At 27.6% G+C, this 22,389-nt stretch overlaps 2 protein-coding genes across 2 annotated transcripts in view; one reads left to right on the forward strand and one right to left on the reverse strand.

Moving 5' to 3' along the window:
• Positions 1 to 4,593: 4,593 nt before the first annotated feature.
• Positions 4,594 to 7,928, reverse strand: LOC129964031 (ubiquitin-conjugating enzyme E2 N-like). Its single transcript, XM_056078695.1, has one exon. The coding sequence runs from the start codon at positions 7,866 to 7,868 to the stop codon at positions 7,422 to 7,424; it is 447 nt and encodes a 148-aa protein (XP_055934670.1). The 5' UTR covers positions 7,869 to 7,928; the 3' UTR covers positions 4,594 to 7,421.
• A 609-nt stretch (positions 7,929 to 8,537) lies between these two features.
• The window catches only part of LOC129962948 (dynein axonemal heavy chain 2-like), a 127,108-nt gene continuing 113,256 nt past the window's right edge, over positions 8,538 to 22,389 (forward strand). Inside the window, exons 1-4 of the mRNA XM_056076951.1 lie at positions 8,538 to 8,574; positions 14,937 to 15,010; positions 17,048 to 17,390; positions 22,097 to 22,261. Coding sequence (XP_055932926.1) covers positions 8,538 to 8,574; positions 14,937 to 15,010; positions 17,048 to 17,390; positions 22,097 to 22,261 — 619 coding nt within the window. The remainder of the gene's footprint in view (positions 8,575 to 14,936; positions 15,011 to 17,047; positions 17,391 to 22,096; positions 22,262 to 22,389) is intronic.

Here is a 22,389-nt window from a genome sequence, read left to right on the forward strand (position 1 = left end):
GACTAGCATACATAAAAAATGTTTTCATCATTTTCATGCATTAAATCCTGATAAATAGACGTGAAATTGATGATATAAATTAAGAGTCAAATTAACTTAACAGTTTTCAAACTAGAAGTGAAACTGCTTTTACTTCCTATTGGACAATGAAACTGAGTAAGCAAGCAATCACACTTCAGTTATATTTTTCATTACAATTAGAAATTTTTATCAATTTGGTTTAATTCAATTTTATTTTGTTGAAGGATTTTAAATTATATTTGTATTATTTTATAAGATTGTTTTAAAAAATTCAAATTTTTAATTATCTTGCCTTAAAGATATTACATATATGAAATATATATGAAATTACATATATGAAAAAATAAATAAATAAAATTCCTTCCTTTTAATTTACATTGAATATTTCTTCCCATTAATTTTTTTATTTCTTTATAAATATTTTAGTGTAATGAGAATTTTACATATAACTAATTTTGATATTATTTTATAAGGTTTCAGTTTTTTACAGTATTTAATCAGTTTTAAGCACATAATTTTTGCATGGATACTTTTTTCAAAAAGATTATTTTGTATTTAATGATTCATCTCGTATTTTTTCATTAGTAAACATAAAAGCCATTTAGAGTTATAAAAATAGGTTTAATAATTACAATTCTGAGTGCATAAATCTATCCTTGAAGCAGAAGTTTATCAATTAATTATTGAAATCTTACTTTCAACAGATTTAAATCATTGCAGATGATTTCACAGCTGAGTAATAACTTGAAATACTTTAAATATTTTTTTTATATTTCATACATTAATTAAAACATTTTATAATTGCAATTAATTTAAGGTTGTTAATTTTAAATTGCCTATAAAAATAGTTACTTTGCCCTCCATTTTATTTGTAAAATTACTTATACAAATTCATTAATTTCTTAACTTTTGTATCCTCTTATTAAATGAGATCTCCAATTTTGGAAATATGTTGATTTAATATGGTTAAGAATCCATTGAGTACTCTTGGTACTTTGTTTATGGATTCCTCAAAATTTTTTAAAATTTAATTATAATATTGATAGATGGTTTAGTTTTACATTGCTAATTTATAAATTCAATGCATTTAAGAAAAAAAAAATGAAAGATAATTATTAGAGTACATAATATTAATTCTCTTAACTGTGAATTTTATAAAAATATCCAACACAAATTACTAACTTTCTTTAAAAGCCGTAAGAATGAGTGATTGAAGCTGCAGAAAATAATCTGTAAAATGTTAAAATTTAACCAACTTACGACATCCACTGTAAGCTTTGTTATATACAACTTTTAACAGAGTATTTAATTACAAATTAGCAGAGTATTGAGAAATACGGACTGCACCAAATTTATTGTGACTTGATAAACGTTCGGACCTCTTTAATTTTTAGTATTCAAGATAATGAAGAATATATTTTGGTTATACTTGGTAAATGTATGTCTGATACCGTATAGGTTAGTAAAGGAGAATACGCAGATTGACTCTGATCGACAAAAAATGCACTTAACTACTTTTATTCTAATTACAGTGGAGCCTCTGTGGTACGTTACACATTCGATCATCGTTCTCGTCAAGTCTTTTGTGGGCGATCTTTTGATTCACTTACTAAAAAGTTTTTCTTGTACTACATTGAGTGTGTTCCAATTCTTTGTATTGCCTAATTCTGCTAGTTGATTGCGTAAAAATTTGCACGATGAAAGTTTAACTGGAAGCCATAAGCTTTCATTGATCGCAATTTATTTCTTCAAATATCTTTATTCTTAAGGGAATAATTGTTTGTAAGACCAAGCATGCGAAATGTTAAATTTTACTTTTAAAAAAATCTGTTAGATACAGGATTTAAAATTAAAAAAAAAAAAAAATGTTTATGAAATTATCTTTCCAGGTCAAGATTCTACCGTCCTTTTAGCGATATATATATATATACATATATATATATATACACTTTTTTTTGGGGGGGCTGTGAAATAAAATTTTAAATTCCTTAAAGTTTCAGTTAGAAGCTTAACTAAAAAATATACAGAATTTTTCACGTGTTTTCGCTGTAGCATTAAATCATATTATAGTACAAAAAATATTACAACACCTTTTTAAAGGTTAAAAAAAAAGTATTTTAAGGTCTTAAATAAAATTTTCTTGACAGCTAAATCTGGCGAGTTAGCTCAGGAGAAAATTTACACTTTCCATTATGTGCATATCGAATCTTATTTATTGTTACATATATAAAAATCAAATACAACTAATTTATCGACTGATCATTAAATTTCCACTCGTGATGTCTTTGAATTTAAAGTTTTGTAAACAATTATGGATGCTTACCATAAAAGTAAATTTGAAAATATTTTCTCTAAAACTAAAATTATTGTATTGTGTAATTGAATCCCCAGGCAAAATCTGTTAAATTTCAGTGATAATTCTCTTATAGAACTGACATAGTAGTGCTAAAATATACACCGTAATCGTCAATTCAAGCAGTTGCAATTACCAGTAATGGTTTGTTATGAAATTTCCAAAATCATAACAATCCTTGTTCGATTTCCCAAGAAAAGCATTCTTGTCAGAAGGGGATCGACCAAGGATAAATATTCTTGATTGATCTTTAGCCAGAAACAACATATGTATCACGAAAATTTTTATTTTAAAATTTGGGTTTAGGATTAAAAATTTGAATAAAAAATAGTCAATTACTTTCTTGAAATTGCAAAGATTTAGATCTAAATTTTTAAAATTCTATTTTCTCTGAGATTTTTGTAAAGCTAAATTCAAATTTTAAAATCATACAGATGAAAATCTGTCAGCATTTTCTGATTTTGTTAAATTAAGTTTTCTGAACTAAAACACAAAATTGGCGATTGATTGATTGTGTTTCTTTTGTGTAAATGTACATACTCAGAAATTGGTACAAGGTCATTCTACGCCATCTTAGGCAATTGATTTTTTTAATCCATATAAATCAGATATGCCAAATTTACAGATTATATAAACTTTAAAAGTTTATAACATATATATATATAAATGGATGAATGAAGCAATACCTCATCATTTTCCGAAAATTTTAATTCTTGTTCCAATTATTTCCTAAAAATAATGTTGACACTCTTAACAAATGATTCTTTGTTTAAAGATTAATTATGACTCGATTCTATTTCTAAACAAAGTTTAAAAGGCCTCAAACAATTTTTTAGAATTCTCATGCCATATTAGAATACTTTGAGTAAAATGTGAAAATCTGATTTTATCAAAGATTTTTCTTTCCTTTCCAAAAATTGTTTCTACAATCAATTGATTTGAATTCATATACTATATTTATTGAGATCTAAAAATCAATATTAAAGAAATAATTGCATAAGTTATATTAAAAGCTTCTTGAAATATTTTTAATACATGGTAAAATATTCTTTTCTTTTTTTTAATGCATGCTCTTAAGTTTTGATATAAATGTGGACAATTTTTTATTAATCATACTATGTTTCTATTGCCATCAACATTTTCTAAAATGATGCATCAATCCAAATCAAATGATACTTTGTTAATTTTAAGAAATGTTTAAAAAAAAAAAAAAAAAAAAAAAAGATATTTTTATTATTAACCTTGAAAATGTAGGCTTAGTTTTTTGGTAACAATTTACACTATCATTTTTATCTTTTGTCAAAACTAAAAAATATCCTTAATTTACGGTATAAGTTGCGCAAATACAAAAATAAATATTAAAATTAAATATTTTGATAAAAATTGTACATTATATTATAAAAAAAGAAATATCCTATGCTTAGAAAATAATTTGTGGACCTACGTTTGAATGTACAAAAGTGCTTAATTTTTTTTGAGTTAAGGTGCTAAATTTCTGCAGAAGTTCCTCTCTACACATCCTGATAAATAGCTTGATCAATCAATCATTTCAAAAAGGTGCATAAAAATAATTTAAGTTTACTTAACCCTAATTATTCAACTGTATGATTCAAATGTATGAAATTTTATAAAGAAAATAATTAATTTGTCTAAGACTTTTATAAAATCTGAATCATGTTTAAAATGTTGAAAGGAACTTTTGATAATTTATTGAAAATGATTTCATTTGATAGAAGGAAAATATATTAAAAGTTGTTAAAATGTCATTCTGGTAGAAGAAATAGTATACTATTAAGTCTTTATTCAAAACTGAATAAACTATTTATATATAAACTATAGATGTAGATAAATTTGTATAATCAATCATAGGTAGTGCTTTTTCTTAAACATGTCATCATTTTGATGTAATATGAATAGTCTAAAACTATCATTTGGCTAATTGTTATATGGATTAAAAAAAATTGCAACTATTTTAATTTGTGCTTAAAAGGCACAAATATATATTTTGCCTGATATTTTGAAGTTCAGAATGGGTGAGATAAAATTGAATATTTTGGCAGAACGGGGATTTTTAAAAAAAATCCGTAATGAATTAGGACATAGAAAAAATAACTTATTAAAGAGGTTTAATGTAATTTATTTTATTTACTTCAGTTTTAATATAATATATATATTTTTTTCATCTTAGTATTGGCCGATACAATCTGCATAATTTCAAAAATAAATAAAATGTATACATATTATTGAAATATGGTTTATAAGAGAAAGAACAATATCTTATTTGTATTTTGGTGGAAAATTAATTTATACAACTTTATAATATTACTTATATATGTTAGATTATAAAAAGCATGTTCCAGATTTATAAGCTCTTTGCCGTGATAATGTCTGATAATAGCAATTAATTAATCTTGAGTGATCCATTTTGTCATAAAGTTATTTATTTAAAGTGGTAGGCTATAGGCTTTAAATGTTTGATTTTAAAAAAAAATTAAGAAAATTTAATTTTTATGAGTTTTGTTCTCCAACTGCCTAAATGCTACAATTGAAACCAATCCAATGAAACTATTTATCTATCTGTTGCACAATTGGACATTCTTATTCTATTACACTATACACATATTGCTGTATAATAAGAGAAATTAAATAATTATATATAATTATTTAATTCCTTTTTTCATAATTGAATTTCAAATTCAACTGATCTAATTTTATTATTTTTATTTCCAAAAACTGTCATATAATAAATGCCAAAGAATTATACTTCACTGATTAAATAATCAAGATAGTTGAAAATGCAGCTATTAAATTAAGACATGGGAATGTATTTGCACAATGTCATTTTAAAAACTTTCTAATGCACTATACTTTCAAAAATAAACTCATTCTTGCTGGTCAGCATATTCTTTCTTTCATGTATTGTAGAATAATCATGCAAATCTTCAGAGAAAAATATCAACAAACATTAAGATTTCTATATTAAACAACAAAAATGAAACAAAATTATTGTTGATGGGATTCACATGTCTTAAAATATATGCCATTTTTTTTTTTTATAAATCTAAGTTAAAGAACATTTTAGAGATAATATTGCATAATTAAAACTTTTTTGTCTAAGTTTCTACATGAAATGACATTGTATTGCATATAAATTCAAGTCTTAAATGAAATAATTTAACTTGAATAATAAATAACAAAAAATGAAGAAAGGAGATGCAAATGTTATTAAAAGATGCAATCTTTACATGTAATCTAAAACATAAAAAATCTTGTCAACTTATTATAATAATTTATCATTCACTTCTAGATTTTTCACTTGAATCTTTTAAAGGGTAAATCTAGGTTTACACTAAAAGTTAATATATACTGATTGCAATTCCAACAAAATTATATAATAATAACAAAAACTTTAATATAGTTTTTTTGAAAATACTGATAATTAACAATAGCTGATTTTAATATAGGACAGAACACAAAAAAATCATTACTCACTGTTATAATAATAAATTCTAATATTAATCAGGCCATATATTAGAAGTGAGTTTTATAAATCTATTAGTAATGAATAAGACTTAATGTAATTTCTTACAAAATTTAGTCTACATTAATGGCATTTTTATTTTAAAATTTAGGTGTTTAAATTTACATTTCTATAATGCTTTGTCAATTTATTTAACTGAATGATATCACTAAAAAATTTTTGTACTGAAATACTTATAATATCTCATGCAAATGATATTTTATGAAAAATACTCTCACTTTTTTTTTCTACTTGTATCTAGGGGAAAAAAAAAAAAAAAAAAAATTAAACTGACAATTTAAAATTGAGTTTGCGATAAGATAACAAAAAATTTTGTTTTGCCAAAAGAATTCCCTAATTGTGTCAGTTATTTATCATCTTTCATTGCATTAATGGTTTTTTATTGCTTATTAATCTCCATTTTTCAGTTCTTAGTCATTACATGCAAAATCTTATTTATACAGACCTTAATATCTTTTTTTAATCAGAAAACCCTGCTTTATTCCCATAGAATAAAGATTATTAATTTAAAAATAAGTTAAACTTGAAAATAATTTTTAAAGAATAAATTAAAATTATAATGCTTTTCTTAAAGAAAAAGGTTGTTTCAAAAATAAAAATATATCATTTTTCAAAGAATTTCAACAATAATACAATAACCTCCATAAATAATACATCAAGTGAATGATAAATACAGTAAGCTAGAAAAAAAATATGTTTATTAATTCCTTCAAAAGGAAATTAAATATTCTCATTATAAATGAAAAATTATATAAAAATGAATTAAAAATTCTTTGCTTATAAAATTTGTTTATATTACTATTACTGACTGACTATTTTACACAGAATATTTAAATTTTCCCTTTATGAAGAGATATATTAAACATATTATATATGCATAATAATAGAAATTCTAAATATTAGAGGTAAATTACAATCTTTTTACGATAAGCATATTATTTTGAATATGCTTACGTATAGCATATTATTTGGAAAAAGCTGAAAGAAATAATTGCAGTCGCAGTAATTTACAATTTATTAGGAATGTCAAACATACAATAAATAGTTACGCAAAACAAAGTTGTACGAAATCATATGTTCATGATTTAAAAAACTGTCTTGAAAATAATTTCTTTCATTAAACAGGCTAAAATTGAGTTTTTGAAGAATTCTAGAGCAATCAATTACTAATAGTCATATTTGTAACATTTAACAGCTTTCAAAATGACTTAATTTAACATAATATTTAAATGATTAGCAGTTATGCTGTATTAATGGGTAATCAGACAAGAAAAACTATTTCCACTACAATGAATAGCTTTATATAAGGATAGAAGGCAGTATATAATGTTATTTCCAGTATATAATGGGAAAAAAAATGAAAGTAAATAAAAAAAGATTTAATGTTAGATGAAATAAACACCTGATGTGCGTAACAGAATGGCTACATAAAAAAATGCACTCAGCAAAAAGGTTGAATATATATATATATATACGAAATATACATGTGTAGATAACAACACCGATTTATTTTTTTGCATATATCATGGTCCATTCTCGAGCTATTTCAATAGCATCTTGTTCATTGAATTTCCATTGCTCAGCAACATCATTAGCAAGAGGATCATCAGGATTGGGTGCACTCAGTAAAGCTTGAACTGAAAGAAGAACAGTTCTAATCTGTAAAGCAGGGCTCCAATTATCTTTCAAAATATCTAAACAAATTCTGCCAAGCTTATCAATATTCGGATGATATATCTTTGTAATGAAGCGCACCTTCGGAGGTGACATCGGATACTCTTCTGGCAAGAAAAGTTCCAATTTAAATATACCTCCCTCAAAGGGTGATCCTTCTGGGCCAGCAACAAGAACATGAAAATATCTGGGATTACTGTCGTCCGGAACGGCACTGATGCCCGGCACTGGATCGGACAATAAACGTTGGGTTTCTTTCATTATACGGCGAGACGACATTTCGATTACAAAGCTGACTCGTCTTAGAAAACTGACGATTCTTTCACCAGCTGCCTTTCCTCTTCAAGATCACTGCCCTTTTCTAATTCCGAACCGAAAACAAGTACATACACAATAAAACAAAAGGAAATTTTTTTCGGAAGAAAAGCTGCCAAAGCTAATTTTTATTTGGTTGCCAGGTTCCAAAAACTCAAAATTGTTAATATATATATATATATATACACAAAGAGCAAATTATAATATTTATCCCTGCAATCAAATTAATCAGTAAAGTACAAGCATATTTAAGTTTGTCTGTACACAGAATATCAATGAATCAAAACGTAAAAGTCTGTAAAAATCTTTTCAATGTATTAACATTAAATGAAATGGTAATCGAAATAAAAACTATATAATATGCTGCGAAAAGAAGTTTTTAAAACATTAATAAAATTCTGTAAGGATTTTTCTTAAGTTTTATTTATATGCAAGGAATAATTTTTTAAAAAAATATTTAGTTACATATAGTAAAACAAAAACTCAACTCGGAGTGAATGGTTGCCATGGTTACTTTTAGAAAATAGAAGAGCGGAAAGTTAGAAGCCGATTCTAATTCTAAAAGAAAAGCAATAAGTATAACCTTAGTTATATATATTTGTCTGTGTCGTTTTCTTCATTAATGCTTTTCCAATGGAAACAACATTAAATATTCCTAATGTAGATTTAAGTAAGTCTTATTTTAATTTGTTATCTTGAATAGCATAAAGTTAGTTACTTTTATGATCAACTTACTTATTTAAAAATAAAATTTAGCGTACAAATATTCAATATTTTTATTCAGAATTTTAGTAAAACAGGTTCTACTTTCCAAACTCAACGTTATACATATATGTATAAAAGAATGACACAAATGAATATAATTTCAAAATGAAGATATTTTCAGAATTATCTATCATTCTGTTTTTGTTCTTCCAATATCATTTTAAAAGATTCTTCAAAATTTCCATTTTGTATTTGTTGTTGTAATTCTAAATGCATTCGTTTTTTGTTATTATTAAGAATGAATGTTTAATTAGATTTTAAATGCAGAGTCTTAACTGTAGTTATTCAAGAGTAATTTCTTTTAGTTTTAATCGTTTTTCTTGCTCTCTTTTTCTTCTTTGAATGAAAAAAAAGTGAGATTTTAGTTAAGATCAAAATACGTTCTCATGCATTTTTCAATTATCAATACTTTGTTTGTTAACAGAAGTATTGTTAGAAATGAATAATATTGTATGTTCTAATGTAAGAATAATATTGTATGTTCTACAATGATCAGGAGTTGTAGATAAGTTGGCATAATGATAGATTTTTTATACTTTATATACAATTTTTAAAAAGGGAAAGGACTTATCTTAATTCTGAATAAAATATCCCTGGTTTTCCCATTTTCTTTGTTTACAAATGAATAGTTTAAAATAAAAAGGAAGATAAACTATAGTCAGTTTTAAAAAAAATTAATTCCTCAAGCATGCCTTTTCAGGTTTTGTTCCATAATGGATAAAATCAATTATATAATAAATATATTTTTCGCTTGATTTAAAAAAAAATTGAATTTTCTCACATTTGATCTTCCTACTATACTTTCTAAAAGAGTATTCTCTCGTATGAATAATATATGAATGAGTAAAAAAGAATTTGGATTTGAAAATGTAGCTTATAATCTGGATGAATTATATTCAAAATTATATTAAATTAAATTATATTAAATTTTTTTAATTAGAAAGTATTTTTAAAAAGATTCAGAGTTCAAAGATGTAGGTGCAATATGAATATAACCAATTTGTATGAATCATGAAGAAAATGCATTAATTATATGTCTTTACTTATTTTTGTTTGGTATTTATTGACATCTTTTTTCCTATTCTCTTTACATAAAAAGATTAATTACAGCCCAATATACATATTTTAGGTTGCTTATGGTCACTTTGTATGTACTTATTTTAAGTGTTTGATATATTAAATTTTATCTTTTAGAAAAAAGACTCTAATTACAATTAAACTTTATGTTAATTTTTTTAAAGAGCTTATAAATATGGATACACATGTATTAATTTGATATGGTCATTTCATTATAAGGGTTTATATCAGAAATATTCTGTTACTATAAATTTCTATTATCTATGTAATTACTAAGATTACTAAAGGCATATAAAAGAGCTTATTGAAGAATATGATGATTATTACATAGAAGATATTTTTGCAACTTCTTCCTTCCAACAATCTAATTTGCTTACAGATATTAAAAGAGATATAAAAACTCTTATCTAAAATTCAGAATTTGCTGCACTTTAGTGACAGATTTTGACAATATGAAGCCACAGGCATTGAAGTATTTTCACCCCCCCCCCTTCTCTTCTCCTTGATGATTAGAAAGTTGCAAGGACTAAACCTATTTGAGATTTTATCTTCAGTTCTATTTTCTGATATCGTTATATAATTTAAAGGCAATTCTTAATACATCTATTGCTTTTATTTCTCATTTGCACAGGGAATATCAGTTTTATTGGCATAAATGATATATAATATATATAATATATCATTATCATTTATTATAATGATATATAATATATCATTATATCATTTATATTTATATTATTATAGGGAATATCAGTTAAAAAATGATATATAATATATCATTTTTTAAATAGCTCTACAGTAGTGAATGTTGTATTTAATTATATATAATTAAAAGCAACAGTCGTGGGGCTTCTTAGCGTTTTTTTATTCTTCGTAATTTCAAGGAAATATTTCAATTTTTATATCAAAATTATTTCTCATAGTGAGAACGTTGTAGCGTGAGAATAGGAAGGTAGAAAGTAGGATAGAGAGGCCGAAAGAAAGTATTCTGATTTTATATAGTTTTAGAAAAGAATTTGCAGACAGAGTGTTTTGATTCCGTGAGAGAAATAAGTGCTCGTTCAAATCTGAAATTAAAAATACAATATCAATGTTCCAGCATTCGAATTTTATATTAAACAGATTTAAAAAAATATTGTTCATAATTATATCATTTTTATTTCTCTTCATTTAAGTTTTTTAAAAAGGAAATTATTTAGTTTAATCAGAGGGAGAGGTCTTCCTGAAACTATCTAGTATGCTGTCTACTAAAGGTGTCACTCTCTTCCCATAAATTCATGGACCTTGGGCAAAGCCTGAACGCTCAAATTTTTATTTTCAGACACACCATACATGAGAGTTTTAATCTTCATAATACAGTGACGAAAATCAAATATGCATTATGAATGCTTTTTTTTCAACTGATTGAAATTCAAAATTTATCACAGAAATAAAATTTTAATATCAAGTACAAATACCAAATTATATTAATCTACATCGTTGTGACATTGCTATCACGTTTACATGCATGCAGAAGTACAGACCACAAATAGCAACTCTTTGGCTAATTTAATTTAAAATTCGATCAATATTTACACTTTAGATTCTAAATTTGTAAACCAATTTTATTCATATAGCATTATTTGCATTTTATAGTTTTCATATTCGTTTGTATTTGCATAGGTAGACTCATAGATTTCATTCAAATCTGATAGAAACCAACAAATTTGGTATAAGGACCATAAACCAAATTTCTTCTGTTTATTTCAACCGGTTTTTAAGCTATCGTGTTCAGAGACATACAGATAGATATAATTCTCAAACTGTGCTTTACGAAGTCAAGGAAGTCTGAAATGTTGCGATTTGTTTGATTTTTTTTTTTTTTTTTTTGAACGATGGCAGTATTTTCTTTTTTGTGTATTTCGCTATAAGAATAATTAAAAATGGAATTGAGTTCATAAATCACTAAATGCTTTATGAATTATAATAATTTTTATTATAAAAGAGGACCATTCAGGGAAAATTTTATTTTCTTCCTGAACTTCGAGCTGAAATATGGATTGTTAACATTCTAAAACCTGAAAATTGAATGACATATTCTATATTTTAGCACATTTTCTGTGAAAGAAAATAAAGGTAAATAAATATTTTTGAAAGAAAATAATAGAGATATCAACACCAAAGAGAAAATAAAATAAAATTTTAGAGGGAAGTCCAAAAGCGCATATTGAATGGCATTAAATTTATACTTTTGATAAGGTAATAAAATAAATCAGTAAATAAGAAATCAATTTTGCAAACATATAAATAGCTACTGAGAGGCATCAAAATATCATTTTTCTTGCTTTTAATTCAGAGAACTTGTCTATAATTTTTTGATAACACCGTTTTCACAAGGACGACAGTTGACTCTGCGCAAATAGTTCTTCGAATATTTTAAAGCAGAAAACAATTCTTCTCGCATCCTCACAAACTGTATTAAAAATTCGGCTTCCTTTAGATTTAAATTTGGAGAAAACTAAACAAGAAATAATTAAAGAAATTTTTACTTAAATATTTAATAAATTAATCCCTTTCATTGGCCAAAAAAATATTGATAAGTTTTTACGCTAACAGTTTAAAAACTAATTACGCCTTCGGTAGCCAGCTGTTCATCCACCATACAAACAGTAATAATTTAGTCATATCAACTAACTTTGGTCAACTGCATTTTGCCATAACAAAAGAAAATAATACCGGGTGCGGCATAAATTCGTGCAAACTTCAAAAAATCATAATAAAAAAAAGTAATGCTCGAAAAAAATTGAGGTTTGCGGGAATATGTTCAGAGAGCCTTTGGATTTTGTTATTTCCATTAAAAAACGTGTATTTAGAAAATAACCGATAGATGGCGCTCACACGGCATACCGAGACGGTTTATGCAAATCAAGAAAACAGAGCACAGTAACATTATAGTACATTTTAAACAAAAGATGCTCAACATGACCGCCACCACAAGGTATTAAGCAAGTGAGGCTTGTAAGATGTCGGCATCGATGCCAATAACGACCAATTGAATGGCATCTTTCAGTTCCATCAAAGTGGCAGGAGAGTTTCGGTAGACACGAGACTTTAGGTATCCCCACAACCAAAAGTCCGCGGAACCAAGATCTGGTGATCGTGAGGGGCACTCATTCTTACATCCTCGGCTTATCACTCTGTCCTCAGTGAATGTATCTAGGAACTAGCAACGTGAAACGTCTTGACGGAACTAGCAACGTGGGGCGGGGCACCATCCTGCATGAAGGTGAACTGATGAAATGCCTCTATCTTGCACGGATGCAGTTTCAAGATTTCGTGCAGAATGCGTCAGATCGACCTTTCCGGAATTCCTGTTACCCGTTTCACTTGAACTGCAACTCACCGCTGAAGTATCGGCTGCCACATTTCTCATGACCCTTTGGATAACAGGGACGCGGTCAGCTCTGACGGATGTTCTGCCACTTCGTAGACGATCCTCTAATTTTCCCGTTTTCTCAAAACGGCGAACTGAATTCAATATCCCATTAAATGAAATTGGGTTTTTCTTCCCCTTAATTCCTTTCACCGTCCGTTACTGTCGCAATGCTTTAGTCGCGGATTCACCGTTCTTATAGAACAATTTAACCACTAATTCTCGATCCGGTAGCGATAGCATGCTACTGGCGTCGAATGACAGATCCATTTCCAGCATTGTGTCCAGCCAGATCCAATTCCAGCATAGCTATCTGATTTGATTTGCATAAACCGTCTCTGTATGCCGTGTGAACGCCATCTTTCGGCCATTTTTAAGTACATTTTATAATGGAAGACAAAATCCAAAGGCTCTCTGAACATATTCCCGCAAACCGCAATTTTTTTCGAGCATTACTTTTTTTATTATGATTTTTTGAAGTTTGCACGAATTTATGTCGCATCCGGTACTTGTCTTGCGCAATATACATAGTAATACATACATCCCGCAACATACATATACATCCCGGTAATATTCTTGCGCAATATACATAGAGCACACTGACTTATTAACTATGCATGCAATGTGACGAAATTGAGACTCAAAACTATTAAATCTTCTCAAAACTATGGAAAACTTATGGCACCGTTTGAAAACTCTTGTACATATGAAGCGTTCATCAAATAAAAGAGAATTAATTGTGGGTGTCATTGTTTCCTGGCATCATGCAATAACGAAGGAAGAGCTTAAAACTTTCGTCAGCTCAATAAAATATCAGTGTGAAGCTGTAATAAGAAATAAACGTTATCCTACTAAGCACTGATAACTCACTGCAGTCATCAGCATCTGAGGTATCTTGATAATTATTGCCGCTCATCTTTTTTTATATTATAAATATTTGAATTTTATTTTTTGTATTGAATTCAGCATTAAATTCTGTTTAAAATGCCGTATAATAGTTTGCATTTTGTGTAACGTTATATTTTCTATAAACATACAAATTTAGAAAACATAAAAATTTTCAAAAGTGTCCACAATTTTGGCCACCACTGTATATATATACATACACACAGAGAGAGAGACCGACATTTTCTCCATTTTATTCTGTCATTTTGAATTGAAAAAAAAAAAAAAAGACAATGTTAGTAAAATTCTTTCCAAATTATCAATTATCATAACTAACCCTAATATTGCTTGTATTATTTTATTTTACTTACTATATGTACTATACTTAAATATTACGACTTACACTATATATTTTCTTAAAAGTAGCCGTAGTTTGGCGATCCTAGGATTAAATATCATGGACGAGAGCTTTAAAATCAAATACTGCTGTTATTGTCAATATTTATATTTTTTGTCAATATCATTGAAATAAATAAATTTTGAGTTTATCTGAATGATTTTTTAATCATTATATATAATTGTATAACATTGGAACTTTTATACTTGCGTTTCTTGATTATAATTATTCTCATTATTTCCAAGTGAGTATCTGTATGCTTTGGTTTTGCTAAATTTTATATATGTATTCTGAATTTTCAATAAGAAAAACTACATTTTTTATTCTTTTAGTTATAATGTGTCAGGTAGATTTACTAGTTTTTAACCATATTGTTTCCAGAATGATAGGGATTTTATATCATTTCCCCTCTCTTGTTTATTGAAATATTTATACTGAAATACTGCGACTCTCTTCAGAAATCATTAAATATTCATTTTTTAAAATTTTTTTTTAGGTCTTGTACGAAAATATTCATTAGCTGAATTGGAAGAAATTGACTTTTCAACTTCAGATGACTTTGCTATTGTAGTAAGTTTAATGGTTATATATGCTACAGTCTTACATGCGCTAAGCTCATTGAGTACATGAATCTTTCTAATAGAAACCAGGACATCGCAGCCTTATTAAAAGAGTGAATGTCCTATCCACCTCTCTTCTATATTTAGTGGTATTGTTACTTTACTTTTTTATTTGTCCTATAAACTATGTAAATATTAAACAGATTCTTTCTTCTTTTGCTTTCAACAATGGAAGAAAATTTGCAAGACTATTAAATTGGCTCAATAATTCATCGTATTCTAAATTTTTAAAACCAGTTTTGTTTAATATTTTCAGAAAATATAAAAATATAGTTTAATTTTTGATTAGTTAAAATTTTAACTAAAATTTCAAATCTCTCTGAGATGCATATTTCTACCCTGCAAGGAATATATGTGCCAAATTTGGTAGCTGTAGGTCAAACGCTCTGGTCCGCACAACGTCAAAACAGACACATACACATTCATTTTTATTAGCAGTAGAAATAGTTTTTTTCTTTTTCTTTTAAGGTAATGGTTCATCAATTTAATCTTTCATTTCTAATTTTTAATCTAATCAGAATTTCCATCTTATGCTATGTTTACGTATCTATACGAAAAAGCAAATATGTTTGAATTTTAACAACAAATGCTTAACAACTAGGCCGCAGGTCATTTTCTTTTGGGTATTACACTTGGTTAATAAAGATCAGTAGTTTCTATTTTGAAGCTGAACTGATACTGCATGTTTTTCAAATTAGTTTTAAAATGTTCTTTTGGCTTATGTTATATTTGTACTTCAGTCAAAGCTAACTTAGTTATTATAAGATACTTCCATTAAGTTATTATATTGTTTATAAAAATACTCTGTTTGTTGATCTCTCATAATAATTATAAAGATATATATGCAGTGTAAGTCTCTAAACTAAAATATGTAATTATAGGAATTATTGAAATTTTTTGAACTATTGAACTTGAAAACTATGAACTTTTCATTTTCTTCAATGTACGTAATACAATATTATACTATACTACACTATACTGTTACGGATCACGGGGTTCTTTTAAGATTTGATGGTCGATGTAGAAATAAAGTTTTAGTAGAATACGACACCGATGTTTGTTAAACACAAAGACACAGACGACAAATATATACAGCCGAGATGAACACACAGGACAGCACACAACATCACACTACAACAAATAGTAGTCCACAAGTAGCAATTGACCACATCACACAAAGCGGCCGGACAGAATCCAGCAGGAGAGGGGATAGTCGGAGTTTCGCTCTACGGTCTCTCCAAACGGCTGAAGTTCTCACCGTCTCTTCGCTTTCGCTGTTTTAAACTGCCGACTCACTACTAAACGACTGGCTACTCCACATACGACACGACGCTGCTTCCACAGTAGACAAAAGGACTACACACATAGCTCATCTCAGTAATAGCTTGGGCACCACACAACGCTGGCACTCAGCCGTTGCTTCGCTGTCCTCTCGAAGACTCGTTACTCGTCAACGACTCTGATTCCGATCTGGTCCCTTGCAGCTTGAGACTGCCGGCCTTTTATAGTTCCCGGGAGGCGGAGCGAGAAGGTTCTGGGCGTATCTCAGTTCCTATGGGATGGATCGATAAAATTCTCGAAGTTTCCAGTAATTTCTATTTTGTCGCCAAATGGTCGCCAAGCTCTGAGATCATTGACGCGGCACCCGATCAGCACCCACAGGGCTGATCATAAAACGGTCTTCCTTACGATGACTCTATTCGTGATGGGAAGCAAAAATTACAGGTTTGTAACAATACTATATTATGCTCTTGTTTAACGCATGTAGTTCTTATAATTATGTCTTTTTCATTAATTTTTGTTCCCAGATTTATTCAATTCTTCTTAACGACATAAAGATAAATATTGATAAGTACAGTTATATGAACAGTTATATACTATAGTACAGTACAGTATAAGTACAGTTATATGAACAGTTATATACTATAGTACAGTACAGTATAAGTACAGTTATATATTATAGTTCTTTTTTTGTATGTTTTCATAGGTGGAAAACTTAAAAACAGTCATCACACTGGAGAAAAACATCGAAGAATTCTGGACTGAAGATCATGAACAAATATTATGGCAGTTTGTCATAGATCCTGAATCAAATGTTTTGACAGTTTACTTTTCAGGAGATGCATTGGTTGTGGAACGTGATATTCCAAAAGCGGAAATTCCCGAATTATTCTACTTTATTAAAGTTGTACCTGATAAACTTATTTCATCTGATTATAGTAGCAAACTCTTATATGGAACAGCTAAAGCTCCGTTTTTTGAAAGTCTTTATCAGACCCTTTGTATTGTGTATTTTCCTATGTTTTCTCGGAGTGGAGAATGGTCAAAATGTATCCTTATACTTTATATTACCATTTTTCAATGATATAATTTTAATTGCGATACATTTCATCTATGATTTATTTAGAGGTGACCAACCAACTGAAAAACTCGTATTCTTTTTCGATAATTGTGGTATTTGTAAAAGAGTGGGGAGGCACAGTAAGTTCATAATAAAATCTAAATATATTACTAAATTATATTTGATATGTTAATCTATTCTCTTTTTTTATTTATTGACATAATCATTTTTAAATATAAGTTTTTAATATATGGTTGAATCTATTTCATATTTTGTTATTTGGTTATAATTATTTTTTTAAAGGAAACTTTGTGTGACGCTTTATTTATTTCATGGAATATAAGCCATTTATTTTATGGACAATGTTAGTCAAAATTTTAGAAGCTCTGAATTAAAAAGGAAAAATAAACTCATGGTAGAAACAATATTAAAATTATTATCTTAAAAGGAAAACGTGATATTTGTGTATATACAGCTTTCTAGTATCTTTAAACGCAAGACAATTTTATATTGCCTCGCATATATTTTCAAATTAAAGAAGAAATCATTCACATTAAGGAAAAACATAAAATTAAAAACTCGTGGAAAATAATAACTCTTAGTCTAAGCCCTCTCCTTTCCAAACTTAAATTAGGAGCACATAACGTACATTTCGACTTGTTACCGATGAAATTTTCCTTGTATGTACTGCTTCTATTTGCCAAATATTGCCATGACTTTAAAATTAAAAATTAAATGAACAAAATTAATCTCGCATGCATGTTTGACTTCATTTTATAGCTATGAATTCCATTCTCGGTAAGAAATACGATAATAAAGTAATAAATCGGAAAATATCTTGCATTATTGTTCAATCATTTTTTTAAATGAAACAACGAATACGAAACATACGTTGTGCTTTTTCAAATTTTGTCAAATGTATATGTCATTGGAAAATTTTTGAGCACCATAGAATGTTCGTAACTCTGAAATATGTTCAATTGAAAATTATTGTCTTAAATTACCACACAATATTCTTCAGTGGCGAATTTAAGCACTTTCCGGCATTAGGCAGAGGGCTCGATGAGATCTTCCTTTAATAAACTGTACAATCTATTTTACACTTCATTATGTTTTTAAAGTAACAAACTTGAAAATAATTTATTTTAAGCTCACACTTTATTTTTGTGATTTTGTTAAAATGTAAATGTTGTTATTTATTTATATTAATTTATGATTGCTCTATTATGATGATTATGATTATGATTAATTTATGATGCTCTGTGTTTATAACAGAGTGAATGTATGAAACAGGTTGATTAATCATACTTGACAAGAAAGATTCATATTGTACTAATATCCTAATATTTCATAGCTAATAGTATTAATGTTTTATACTAAATGATTTATTTCGCAATTGGCTAATAACATTCATTTAATCGACTTGCCTAGGCAGCTAACTAACTAGTCGCAAATCTGATCATGATTTTCTTAAATGTTTTTTTCCTAACTAGATGCAATGCGAATGCTTTCTTCAACAATCGTTCAATCTGATGCAATTCTAACAGAGATTATTATTCAGTTGAAAATAATGGCGAAATAAGTCATGGTTGGCAAAATCGTAATTTTGCTTCCATACCAAAAAGAATCTAGAATTAATACTTCAGACTGGATACTTTTATAAAACATTACCTTTAAGTTTTATTTTTTTTCTTTTCTTTTGTATAATTTATATTTTATGGAATTTTTTTTGAGAAAAGAATGACACCATTTCTTTCCCACTATCTTTTTCTTTGTTTTACTTCCTTCTATTGTTTATATTTAACTAAGCCAAAATTTATTATTGACGCACAATGTTTGCAGCCTGATAATAATTGGAAATTTCATTGCCTGTAAATACTGATAATCCCATAACGAAAAAAATTACTTTGTCAAAATACTACAGTTTTTTTTTTGTATTTTTATCAATTTAAATTGATAAAATTTTTACCTCTTTTGTAACGAATTATCCAAAAATATCTTATCCTTTTATATTCTCAAAATCGCAGAGAATTTTCAACTAAATATTATAAGCAATGACATTCACCATATTAATAATATCCTTTCAATATTTTGTATTGTAATTTTAATGTGTATAGCGATGATGAATGATTAATTTTGTGATGATTAGTTGTTATAAAGTATCGTGGGCAGAGTTTTTTTTAAAAAATTCTTTTGTGGTTATTTTGGGAAAGAAAAAGTTTTACTTGCGCTGTATAGCAAAATACATCGAAAACCTTTAAATGGATGAGAGAAAAAAACCAGTTGGAAAAGGCTTATTAGATACTTGAAAATTATCTTCTCTCTCGTTAATTAAATTTAAATAATTAATGTGGAAAAGTTATAATCTTGATTCACTTTTTGTCCAATAATTGAATTCCGCAATGGAAAAAAAAAAAATCCTTTTTCTTGCAATGATTCATGTGTACAGCTAAACTTTTGTCTTCCTTGGGATGAAATAGTAAATGAAATTGCTTTGAACTTCACATTATTAGTTCGTCATGTGAATTCAGCATATGACGTCAGGCATCCTACCTGTTACAAAAAAAAAAAAAAAAAAAAAAAAAAAAAAAAAAAAATGTCTTCTTTTTTGGAGTATTTCTCAGATTTTTGACTTTGTGCTGGGAAAATTACGCAACTTATCCTTGATAATGTTCGAAGAAAAGTGCATTGGATTGAAGAAATTCATAAGAGATTTTGTAGTTCTTCCATCAAGTTAAATTACTCTTCCGTTCTTTTCGATTATTCTGGCGAAACTTCTGGGAAAGAGATGGGATTTTGCAGATATTGGCTACATCTTCAGGTATATCTTTTTCATCCTTTTTTCAATTAATGATAAATTAAAGGGCTAATCAGCTACATTAAATTCTGATATTCTCTTTCCGCTTTCTCATTGTGAAAGGTAGCATTCTCTGCTTTAAGTTCATCCTTAATGTACGTATGTAGTGCAACATGTCACCCTCTTGCAACCTCAATAAACACACCAACTATCCGTTTTCTGAATTCATTGGATTCATTAAAATTTAAGGTTTCTGGTAAATTTTAATTTCATGCTTCCATTTGGTATAAATAAAATTTGCTCTTTCGGGTTAAACTGCAACTGCTTCCAATAATTGAAAGAAAAAAAAATTATGTTGTTTTAGCGAACTAGATTGATGAGATGCTGCTATGCGAACATAAAAAATGCATTACTAAATTGTTGTAAATATATTAACAATCTAATTATTTCGTTCACGAAGATTTCCGAATAAACTACATTTTTCTGGTATGTCGACTTCCATTTGAATGTTTTCCTTGAAATGTATCAGATAAATTTTGATTTCTAATTTCTTTTTCTTGATAACTCTTGAAAATACTATAATTAAGAATGTTTATTGATAGCTTACAAATAATAAGCTCTCAAGAAGAAATTCAGCATTATTGAAAGTTTGTACCTGAGATTTGATCGGGGTTTTAATTGCAAAGACCAATCGATGGATCGAGAATGTCTTACATTATGAAATTTTAATACCAGCAAAACAGCTTGTTCATGGCTCCATTTGGATTCAAAGTGCGATGCCTTACAATGGTGATAAATCTTTTCCATAGATCCTTATGATTGAGTCCCAGTAAGTTATGATGTTGATAAGATACACATTTATTCAAGGGTTGAAAACATGGTGTTCCATGCTTTGAGTACATTCAATACTCAAATTAATAATAAATTTGGTTTGTAAAATTATTTTCAATTTAATCACAACAACTTGATATAAACATCACTTAGCTATGCTTTTTTCCCTAATGGCTCCGCAGGATGAAAACAAAGTCATCAATTGATAACCTAAGAAAGAAACTAGACCTAGTTTGTAAGCTCACTCAATATATGAAATGCATTTTCTTGTGCCTGTTTTGATTATGTAATAAATCTAACGGTGCTAAAATCATCTTCCATAAGTCACGTAAAAAACACACACACAATCTGGTGCAAGAAAATGCTTGTAGGTTGTTTTATAATGTATAGTATTAAAATTTGCTATAAAATATATAGAAAGGATATTATTAGCTAACATCAAGATTTGAAAAATTAAACGAAGTATTTACATTTGATGAAAATCATATGCTTTGGCTAATTTAAAATAGCAAATTGGAAATGCTTTTTTCTAAAGGAGTAGAAAGATGGATACAAAATGGTACGTGGAACAAATTTCAATGTTGTGAAATAGAGCAACATAAACTAAAAGTACATACGAAAGGGAGTTTCGTCATAAAGTTCCAATGCTATTTGATATCAGGTAATATAGTATTATTTGGTATATAATGGAAACAATTCATGGTCATTTGTTGTATGTAAAAAGCCATTACATGAATTTGCTTTAAAAATCCGTGCAGTAGAAAAAAAAAATATGACGGTCTAACAACATGATATAATGTGAAGTAAGAGGCTCATATCTACTTTTTTCAGATGATTATATGGTTACAGGAATTGATTCCACTTCACTCTCGTTTATTCATCTCGTAATCGAATAAATTGGTTAACATTTTTTATGAGTAGAATTAGAAAACCATTTTTGAAAAATGTTTAATACATTACACATGTTTTTGTTATAGTAGATTTTAATGCAGTTCTCAATTTTCATAGATGTTAAGTGATAGCTATCATCAAAAAAAATATTTCCGAAATGCCCTTAATTCTTGAAGGTATTAAGACTGATTACTTAGACCATCTGTCAAAGTTTCTTTTGGAATTGTTTGATTTGAGGAATAAGCTTCAAAAGGAAATAGTATTCTACGTTCCTGATGATATTTTTGACAAAGACGTCAGAAGTGTAATTGACCAAAAGGAATTGCTAAATCAAGTTGAAAGTAAATATTTTTTTTTAATAATTATTTTCCATAAATTTTAATGAACCCCCAAATATGCTGCATACTATACTATGTTTAAGAATTAATAAAAACTTTGAAGAAATTAAATTTTTTTTATCTATTAACAT

This window comes from Argiope bruennichi, chromosome 3, assembly GCF_947563725.1.
Source record: "Argiope bruennichi chromosome 3, qqArgBrue1.1, whole genome shotgun sequence".
In the NCBI taxonomy this organism is placed as follows: domain Eukaryota; kingdom Metazoa; phylum Arthropoda; class Arachnida; order Araneae; family Araneidae; genus Argiope; species Argiope bruennichi.

Coding starts and splice junctions, on each gene's coding strand:
- LOC129964031 (XM_056078695.1), bottom strand. CDS start 7,868: ATGTCGTCTCGCCGTATAATGAAAGAAACCCAACGTTTATTGTCCGAT.